Here is an 11,170-nt window from a genome sequence, read left to right as displayed (position 1 = left end):
CTCCGAAGAAGATCCTGCTTGGATCGAAAACGTCAGGCCAACTTACTTTTACACATTCTCTTACACAGCAGGCTCTTTAGTGGAAAAGCTGTTTGCTAACAGTTTTGTTTTATTTTGCTGTTAAAAATAATAATTAAAATAATAAGAGCATTTTGTAATATTTCTTCTTCTCCTTTTTTAAATTCTTATGTAAAAAATCATGACTGTTACAATCCATGATTTGTTAAAAAGTAAAGGTTTTAATTTTAGCAAATTGCATCTGAATCAGATCACAAATAGACTTTGATTTTAGAAATCTTTGAATTTGTCCAATTTTTTAAGACAGCTCATCCCCCTCTGCTTCCCAGCCCCCCCCCCCTTCCCTTCTATTACATTTGAGATCTACACAATCTGTTTTATACAAAGAAAGGTAAGCTTACATTAAAAAACTACGAATAGGATACTCATCATTTCTATTGACATTTAAATGAGTATCAATGTTCATCCAATGGAATTAATGTAAAGTATGAAACATGCAAAGTATGAAACATGTAAAGTATGAAACATGCAAAGTATGCAATGCGGTGTCTGTAGATGCAACAAAACTATTGAGCACCAGGTGAGGATAGTTTATATCCCCAGTGCAAAAAATTCACAAGGTAGACAAATTTTCAGTGGCTTATATTTGAAAAGGTATTGAAAAAGCTGATTACCTCAAGGTATCAAGGTATCACAAATCCCTGATTACCTACATTAAATGTATGACAAGTCCCTGATTACCTACATCAAATGTATCACAAGTCCCTGATTACCTACATCAAATGTATCACAAGTCCCTGATTAACTACATTAAATGTATCACAAGTCCCTGATTACCTTCATCAAATGTATCACAAGTCCCTGATTAACTACATTAAATGTATCACAAGTCCCTGATTACCTACACCAAATGTATCACAAGTCCCTGATTTCCTACATCAAATGTATCACAAGTCCCTGATTACCTACATCAAATGTATCACAAGTCCCTGATTAACTACATTAAATGTATGACAAGTCCCTGATTACCTACATCAAATGTATCACAAGTCCCTGATTACCTACATCAAATGTATCACAAGTCCCTGATTAACTACATTAAATGTATCACAAGTCCCTGATTAACTACATTAAATGTATCACAAGTCCCTGATTACCTACATCAAATGTATCACAAGTCCCTGATTAACTACATTAAATGTATCACAAGTCCCTGATTACCTACATCAAATGTATCACAAGCCCCTGATTACCTACATCAAATGTATCACAAGTCCCTGTTTACCTACTTGAAATTTATCACAAGTCCCTGATTAACTACATTAAATGTATGACAAGTCCCTGATTACCTACATCAAATGTATCACAAGCAAGGGCGGCGGAACCGGGGGGGCACAGGGGGCACGTGCCCCCCCCACTTTTCCTCAGGTTAAAAATGTGCCCTTTTTCTACATAAAAAATTAGGTGTCTCAAGTTAGCAAGAGGCCAGGGAACCAGAATGAACACTCGGGAAGGGCCGTTTCCGGCCATCTGAGGGGTTTGTAAAACCAAAAATTTTCTTGTACGCTCCGCGCCAACCGATGGTGGCGCTACGCTCAGATAGTCGTGCATACAACTTTTCAAATCCTGGCTACGCCCATGACTTTAAATGAATTTCTGTGGGTCAAACTCAAAGCTATTTCGAATGGAAAAAATGGTTAATATATTAAAAAGAAATAAACTCTAATTCGGAATATTCCTACATTAGCAACTAGCATGATTTCACCTCATTTTGTCTCAAAAGAAAACTTGTTCCTTGTTTCCCAATTTGCGCATTGGATACTGCAGTGCTAGTATGCATATTTTCCTGGGGGGGGGGGGGGGGGCGGGACGTTGATGGAGTGATCTGTATACGCAAATAAGTTAATACAATAAGAGTTATCAAGGGTACTAAATATAAGACTGCATCAGTCCAATCGAATTTCTGCAAAGTGCCCTTTGATGTCGGTGCCCCCCCAGATTAAAAGTGCTTCCGCCGCCCTTGATCACAAGTCCCTGATTACGTACATCAAATGTATCACAAGTCCCTGTTTACCTACTTGAAATGTATGACAAGTCCCTGATTACCTACATCAAATGTATCACAAGTCCCTGTTTACCTACTTGAAATGTATCACAAGTCCCTGATTACCTACATCAAATGTATCACAAGTCCCTGATTTAACTACATCAAATATATCACAAGTCCCTGATTACCTACATCAAATGAATCACAAGTCCCTGATTTACCTACATCAAATATATCACAAGTCCCTGATTACCTACATCAAATGAATCACAAGTCCTTGATTGTAGGCATCCAATGAATGATATTAGTCCCTAATTGCCAAACTTAAATGACTCATACAAGTCGCTAATTACTGCATATTTTAGAGTCCCAAAACTGGATCCAGGATCTCAGATTCCTCCAATAATATAAGTTCTATGAGTCTCTGAAATCTATGCATACAGTTTTAGAAATACCAATGGTGCAATAATTAGGGTAGAACAATAATTTAAACCCAACCAATGGTTCTAATACTAATTATATCAGCCATGTATACTTTGTAGATATGGATAAAAAAACATGAACATTTTTTACGACTTTAACGTTTTGATTTCACAAATTAATAGTCTCCAAGACTAATGGATGCCTTACCTATTATGCAAGAATTAAGAAATAGTATTTTATTATTTTCCTTCCTTTTTTTTCCCAAGATGCATATGTTGTCAAAAAAAAAAAAAACCCAAATGCCCTGCATTTCTTTCGCCTCAATTGTTACGTACTACTCTTCTCTTCTCTTCACTTGTTTTTTTAAGACTTCAAGGAACACCAGCCATCCGTTCCAATTGCTTTTAGTGTTGAACTACATTACCTTGACGATCAACAAAATAAAATATGAGACTACAGGATCGTAGGATATGAGTCCGTTCGTGCAATGTTCATGCAATGTTCAAACCCGTCTCAGAGAGTGGTCTCAGTGGAATCCAGATTCAAACCAAGCAACGGGGTAGCCACTGGTAGGGTAGCCGTGTCGGGGTCCATTTCACGCTGTGCCGACGACCCGGATGTCGGATTTCCCACAGGTGGCTGCGGATCTTCAACGTTTGGCAAGTATGGTCTCTGTCCTATGCGGTAAGGTTGCGGGGTTAAGCCAGTCGGTAGATATCCTGCGTAGCTGCGATGATCTTCCAACGCCGGGCCCCAATTGGGAAGGGGTAAAGATGCTCTGTAGATATACTGCAGATTTGACAAGGGTTTGAAGAGGAGGGGGTAAAACAAGAGAAAAAAGTTGATGGATTTCACCTGGACTATATGACAGTAAGAATAAAACAGGAGAATAGTGCACATCAGGATACAAAATCATCAGGATAAAAAACGGCATGCACCCTCTACCTTTTGGTAGAAATAGGTCTTATAATAGAGCTTGTGTCAGAAGAATGCAACCTCCTGCCTCCCTACCTCCCCCCCATCCCCGCCACCCACTTTCCACAGAACTTTTTGTTTAAAGTTTAATTCACCCACTTCCATTTCAAAACTTGACGTTGAAAAGGTGGAGATCCGGTGAGTACACTTAAATTGTATTTTATCTGCCTAGGTCATACTTCTTAATCCTTTGCATCACCAAGATACATTTCAAAGCCAAATGTTTATCTGGAATGAACCATCACCAACACTGTGAAGTAGGTCTGTTATGAGGTCCCTTCTTGAGATATTATAACGTTTCACAGGAGATGTCACTTTTCAGTTATCCAGTCACTCTGATTGTCATCTCTTCGACTAACTATAACTCTCTGGAACTTGTCACAAAGAAAATATGAATATGTATGAACTAACTAATGGAATCAGCTAACTCTCTAGAAGTTGTCATGAATAAGTTATGAATATGTAATTAACTAACTAACTAACTAATAGTCTCAACTGAACTCTTTAGAACTTGTAATAAATGAGTTATGAATATGTAATTAATTAACTAACTATTGTTATCAACTAACTCTCTAGAACTTGTAACGCATAAGTTATGAATATGTAATTAACTAACTGACTAACTAATGGTTTCAACTAAACTCTCTAGAACTTGTTATAAATAACTTATGAATATGTAGTTAATTAAATAACAAACTAATGGAATCAAATAACTCACTAGAGCTTGTCACAAATAAGTTATGAATATGAAGTTAACTAAATAAGAAACTAATGGAATTCAATAACTCTCTAGAGCTTGTCACAATAAATTATGAATATGTAATTAACTAACTAACTAATGGCATCAACTAATTCTCAAGAACTTGTCACGAATAAGTTATGAATATGTAATTAACTAACTAACTTATGGAATCAACTAACTCCCTAGAAATTGTAAAGTATAAGTTGTGAAAATGTAATTAACTAACTAAATAACTAATGGTATCAACTTACTCTCTAGAACTTGTAACAAATAAGTTATGAATATGAAGTTAACTAAATAAGAAACTAATGGAATTCAATAACTCTCTAGAGCTTGTCACAATAAATTATGAATATGTAATTAACTAACTAACTAATGGCATCAACTAATTCTCAAGAACTTGTCACGAATAAGTTATGAATATGTAATTAACTAACTAACTTATGGAATCAACTAACTCCCTAGAAATTGTAAAGTATAAGTTGTGAAAATGTAATTAACTAACTAAATAACTAATGGTATCAACTTACTCTCTAGAACTTGTAACAAATAAGTTATGAATATGTAATTAACTAACTAACTAATGGAATCAACTAACTCTCTAGAACTTGCCAAAAATAAGTTATGAATATGAATTTACATGTACTGGTATATGCTTGGTTTTCTTACTTCAAGTTAGGCCAACAAGCTATTAAAACTACTCCAATTGGTGGAAAAGCAACACAAGTTTCCATAATGTGTCTCTTAAGAGTTCTTTACCTCCCTATGCAATAAACAGGTACCAAAATCATCACCACAGGATCACAATAAATGGTCATAAACTCTGTTGAATTTCATTGGGGGGGGGGGGGGAGGGGAGGGCATCTTGTCAACTTCCCTTACCACACCACCAAATCTGTCGTAACTAGAGCCTTGTCAGACTTGGGGGTTTTTTTTGGAGGGGGGGGGGGTTAGGTGACACGACATCTCTCATATTAAGATCCTCCTCGGTCCATACTTACATCAGTAAAGTATGTGTTGACATCTTTATGTTTCCATACTTCATGAAGTCCTCCAAGGATGACACCAATGATTAGAACCAAGAGACATACACTCATGAAAATCAATGTCGGTTTGGTTAAATCAGACCAAATAAAGTCCTCCAGCAGGTAGGCCTACATTTGAATAAAGAAAACGACATAACAGATAAAGTCTCTTCACAGGTTATTTCAGAAACTGCTGATAATGTCATCCAAAGTTGGAATGTTAACAGGGTAATGAGACTGAAATAAAACGTCATTAGGTCATGTTAATAGGTTCAATGTTTTAGAGTCTGAATTAGACGAAGCAAACAAAACCAATCTTCGTTAGAGAAAATAAGCATTGTGTAATACATAAAAGAAGAAAACAGTAATAAATTGATGCACATGTGGCTTGATGATGTCATAGTTAGACTTGATGATGTCATAGTTAGACTTGATCAAGTCTTCCATCACTTGTGTGAAGAAACAATCAATCCTGTGATATCTCCCAATACGGGATAAGATATTTGGTAGCTATTTGTGGAAGTTATATCTGTCACACAGACCACTGATGATGATGATGATGATGATGATGATGATGATGATGATGATGATGATGATGATGATGATGATGATGATGATGATGATGATGATGATGATGATGATGATGATGATGATGATGATGATGATGATGATGATGATGATGATGATGATGATGATGATGATGATGATGATGATGATGATGATGATGATGATGATGATGATGAGTGAGTTTTTTTATCTGTTCAGTCATACACTATCGATCAATTAAATGTTCATAATTTGATGAAAATATCAATTGTCATAGTGTCATCATTTATTTCAAGAAAATATTTCATGGGTATGACAAAATTCCCATGAACGACACTGATCAAAGACACAAGAAAGGGCTTCAAACATAATCAAAACAAATTTCCCAGTAACGGGTGTTTTAACTTTGAAAAATATAAAAAATTATTAATCAGTATTAATAAATATAATGCAGTATATGAAAGAGATAGCAATTACTTGCAAAGTTCTAGAAAATCTTTGAGATAAAACACCATGTGTGAATCTTTCTTCCTCTGTTTCCAATTATTATTAAGTGAAGGATGCGAAAAATAAGTTACCACCATCAGACACGGAGTCACAAAGCCCCACATAGCGGTGAACAAGCCTTTAAAGAAGACGGGGAAAAAGCCAACCATGGACTCCACATCTTTGGCAAATCGCATGAGATACAACCTTTGGAGACCACCTGAAGTATTGATGAAGAAGAGAGTTCAAAGGTCACAGGATCATTATAACCATAATGACTTAACTGGAATATGTTTGATAATTTCAAAGAATTCAAATATTCACTACAGAGTATTTATATGCTTTTAATTTTTGTTTCTATTTAAACCGATAACCGTCTCGCGACTATTGGATGCTATCTTACTGTTTGTAAAATGTTGCTGTAATGACAATAATACTAGCTTTTAATGGAATGCCCCCCCCCCCCTTCCCCGCTTGAAGTAGATATATAAAACAAATATATATACCATTGTATATTGCCATTATTAGCAAGTATTATTGCAATATACTTGTTATTTGTATATACGTTATTTGCTTATTATCATATATATATATTCATAAATAAATTTGAAACAGTTATGATTTGAAAAATCCTGACCAGTGGAGAAACCTCCAGCCTCCAACGGGATTCACACCCGGCCTCGCGCATTACATTGGGACCCTAAACCAACTAGGCTATGGATATATATATCTATGTATATCAATATATATCTATATATATATATGTATATATACCTATATCTTTATATATATATATATATATATATATATATATCTGGAATGATTTGACAATTTCCTTCACACTGTGGTGAGAAATCTGCTGAAAAAAATAATTCTAAGTAAACGTTAAGTTTGCACACCATCTCAGTTGTCTTACCGTAAAGCCACACCACACTGATGCAAAACATAGCGATAGGCACTATTTGTAGGTAGACAAAACCATAGTATAACACTAGTAGGTAAGAGCTTCCCTGTGAAAAAGAGGATCAACTTATTTCAAAACAATCAAATTAAAGTTATAATATATGTTGCTACAGAAGCAAACCAGAATGCAAAATGCATTGTGGTTTCGATGACTTTAATCAGGCGCGTATCCAGGATTTTCTAACCCGGGGGGCGCGAATTACCATCTAAGCGGAGCGCCACCATCGGTTGGCGCGGAGCGTACAAGAAAATTTCTGGTTTTGATACCCCCCAGATCACCGGAAATGGCACATCTCGGGCTTGAAAATGACCAACCAGATGTACACTTTTGCCTGAGAACCAAGTATTTCCCAAAAGTTTTTTTCCATCCATAACCTTTTTGGAGATTGTAACCAGTCACTCATCATGTTCGACCTCATTGCATGTCCTATATGGTTCATTGCTTTTGTAGGTGATTCTACGTCACGGCCTACAATATCTGACAGCCCCACTTTTCAAGGTTTTAAGCTCAATATTTCACGGGCTTAAATCACTTGAAAACATACCCATAATGTTGCACAAAATTCAATCTATGGACAACCAATATAGAAAAAATGTTGGTCAGGAAATTTTCGAAAATTCCGACACAGTTAATTTTTTGGTGTAGAAATATTAAAACCTCTTATAATGGCTATTATAAAACTTGGTTGAAGGAAATGAAAAATAGCAGATATTTCCGATATCAGGTATATCGAAACCGAACACTACACACATAGGCGTAGGTCCCGTAGAAGGCGGAGGATGCAGCCCCCCCCCCCCCGCAACCAAATTTTTTCCCGTTTTTTTCGGGCACCTACTGAAAGAAAACTAAATAGCAATGAATAGCTTAAAAATGATCTCCTTGGTAATTAAAATAAAGTTGTAAGCTTGGCCGACATTACTACTGTAAAAGAGAGTTTTGACATAAATGGATCTGTATGGTTTTTCTCCATCTACATAAGACATTTGGTTGTTTACATTAGCATCCGGCGGTATACTGTGCAACTTTCACGGACCGTAAGGTAGACGATGCCATGCAATGTAATGACCGATGCTTGCTTATATGATATTGGCATCGATATATTGAACGCGCGCTTCGCGCGCGAAAAATTTCGGCTCTTTTTCGGGCAAGTCGTTACAGCCCCAAATCCAATTGGGCTCCTACGCCTTGAATATACACATAGACAGTTTTTTGAGGCTGTTCATCGTGGAACATGCATTTCAATGCTCACTGATATGATGTTATATCTGCTCTTTGCTTTACAAATTCGAACAGGCGTGTAGCAAGTAATTGCCAAGGGAGGGGCGAAGCCTGTAGGCAAACTATCTAAGCGAAGCGCCACCATGGTTTGGCGCGAAGCGTACAAGAAAAATTTTGGCCGAAAATGCCTCCCAGATCGCTGGAAATGACACTTCCCAGGCCTTGTAAGTTGCATCTAAGCATTGTCTATTTTGAAATTACTAGCGATGTCGTAAAGAAAATTTGATCGGGGGGGGGAGGGGGCGGTCGCCCCCTTCCCGAAATGCGTCATGTTCCCCGACGACTCGGTCGAGTTCAAGACCACCCACAGTTGGTTCCATAGCACAATTGTACTACAATTTGTACAATTGTTTAAGGCGTCCATACAGACACACGCGTCATGATAGACCATATATAGTATTTATATAGATACATTAGTGAGAGAGGAAAAATGGAAACGTCAAAAATGGAGTTGTCGGTGTAAGGGGTAGGGTGAGGCGCACACCCCCTCCGTAATCCTTGATCTGTCACTGGCTACCCTGTGTATATAATAGGGATCAGCGCTTTAACTATGACTGTTCCTCTTTCTCTTCCCGAGGTCTTGGCTATCTTCTACCCCCTCCTTTTCTTCTTTTTCTCTTTTTTTCTTTTTCTTTTCCCTTCCTTTCTCTCCTCCTTTTCTCTTTTTCCCCTCCTTTTCCTTTTTTCTTCTTTTTTTTTCTCTCCTCTTTTCCTTACCCGGGGGGCGCGCGCCCCCAACGCCCCCCCTGGATACGCACCTGTTAATGCACCAGACTTCTGCTTGTTAGTACAACCAGAACTAGCTGTTACAATAACACCATGGCATGATTACACAGGTCAGTCTACTGTACAGGCTATACACACCTCCCCGAAAACAATAGGGGTCTTGTACTCAATGTTAAGAATCCACACGCGAAGTGTTAGAGGTATCCACGATTTCCATCGTTACATATCATGTAAAAGGTTTTTCAGAGTTTGACTTCTGGTGACCTACAGGAGATTTGACCTCACAAGCAATTGGATTCTTGTAATCAATATGGCAAATCCATATACCATGTATGAAAAGTATCCATGATTTCTACAATGAGAAATCATGTTGTGAAGGTTTTCAGGCCTCGACAAATATTTTTGAAGGTACTCGCTATTTGGCGACAGTGACTAAACATATACTCGCCAAATTCAACTCGCCACTACGCCTATCATTGTTTTTCAAGTCTCCAAAGGACAGATCTGCAACATCAATACTTTCTATGAACAATGGTTAGGCATATGCATGGTGCTAGGTAATTGCGCATTAGAAAGTTATGTTTCTTTGAAGAACGAAATTAAAACCTTTTTCCACCAAAAGTAAAACACAAAGTAAAACATGACGCAGAATCATAAATAAGCAGCTAGGCCTACTGTAGTGTCTCAAACAAATAAAAATATAACCTCTGTAAAAATTCCCACGAAAATAGCTTGGCTTCTGTTAAATGAGGGCTACTCGATACTTTACGAGGCATATACTATACAGAAACTAGGTGTGCGGGAGTCTTAACCATATACAGTTTCTCACTGCTACTTTAAACCGCTGCTCAATTAGAGCGGCGACTTCGTACAATTTCCCTATTAATTATTTGTCTTTTAGCTGCAGATTGATGCGCGAAATATATCGCTATTACTCCATTACACTGCCTAAATCAAAGCGATCTTTTACGCAATGAAATCTGAGGTTGTAAGAGCATCTCTCTTCCAAAATTCCTAACAGTAACAACATGCAAACTTGTCTCAAAACTTCTTATAATGTTCTATATTTGCGAATTATGACTGGTAGCCAGTAGGAAAATTGCCTTAAGAAATAATGAAGGAGATGTTTTGCCATCATAAGTGTATTGGTATTCTGACTCGTATTCTTACGTTGTTGTGTTAACGAACCCTATTCTACCCAACCGTTGCTGGCCTAGACAACATAAAATTGCTCACAGGCCTACACAAGTGTGTTCAAATTGTCCCATAATCATAAACGTGACAAATCGACCGTTACTTTTAAGGCCTAGCTATGCTGAAACTGGTGGAAGAGACTACTACACAAATTGAGATCAACAGCCGATCCCGAAAAAAAGCTCGTGAACTCACTGCCAAACTAAGACCGCTTAACACAATTATTTCGAATTGGTTATAGTAAAAAAAATCTAACTAGACTAACTGTCAAGATTCATAAACGCTGCCCGGTCACAACGAAACTACATCCAACCTGAAATAAATACTACGGAAAACGTCCAATAGAACCGCTGTACTGCAAAGTACACCTTTTTTTTTGCACGCAAAATAAGGCTTCCGAGCGGCACGTTGAAGCCAATGCAAATTTGGTCGAGCTTTCTGTTTTAGCTTCTACGGATGCACATAAGCTCATCTCCAATTGCCAATAACCTCCTATTCGTATGAGGCGTAACTCACATTATATCTGATAGGCTGGTCTGTGGGAGAGACGGTAGCTCATTAAACAGGTTCCAAGTCTCGTGACTCCAAATGACCTCTGACCTCAATAAAATCTTGTACTGAACGCGTACCAACTACATACTAAATATGAGATTCGTCCAACCTCCCCTTCTTGAGTTATCGTGTTTACAAGGTTTTCACAATTTGACCTCCAGTGACCCCAATGGACTTGGACCTCCACCAAAAAC

The 11,170-nt window shown here is 37.5% G+C and overlaps 1 protein-coding gene across 2 annotated transcripts in view; it reads right to left on the bottom strand.

Moving 5' to 3' along the window:
• Nucleotides 1-2,768: 2,768 nt before the first annotated feature.
• Nucleotides 2,769-11,170, bottom strand: part of LOC139979642 (sodium- and chloride-dependent glycine transporter 1-like) — a 76,971-nt gene continuing 68,569 nt past the window's right edge. For both annotated transcript variants that reach the window (XM_071990650.1, XM_071990651.1), the window contains 4 exons: nucleotides 7,179-7,272; nucleotides 6,355-6,482; nucleotides 5,207-5,359; nucleotides 2,769-3,277 (listed from right to left, as the gene is read on the bottom strand). In XM_071990650.1, the coding sequence (XP_071846751.1) occupies nucleotides 3,002-3,277; nucleotides 5,207-5,359; nucleotides 6,355-6,482; nucleotides 7,179-7,272 (651 nt within the window). In that variant the 3' untranslated portion in view covers nucleotides 2,769-3,001. The remainder of the gene's footprint in view (nucleotides 3,278-5,206; nucleotides 5,360-6,354; nucleotides 6,483-7,178; nucleotides 7,273-11,170) is intronic.

This window comes from Apostichopus japonicus, chromosome 14, assembly GCF_037975245.1.
Source record: "Apostichopus japonicus isolate 1M-3 chromosome 14, ASM3797524v1, whole genome shotgun sequence".
Taxonomy (NCBI): Eukaryota; Metazoa; Echinodermata; class Holothuroidea; order Aspidochirotida; family Stichopodidae; genus Apostichopus; species Apostichopus japonicus.
Note: the sequence above shows the minus strand (reverse complement) of the source record. Positions and strands in the feature narration are given on the sequence as shown.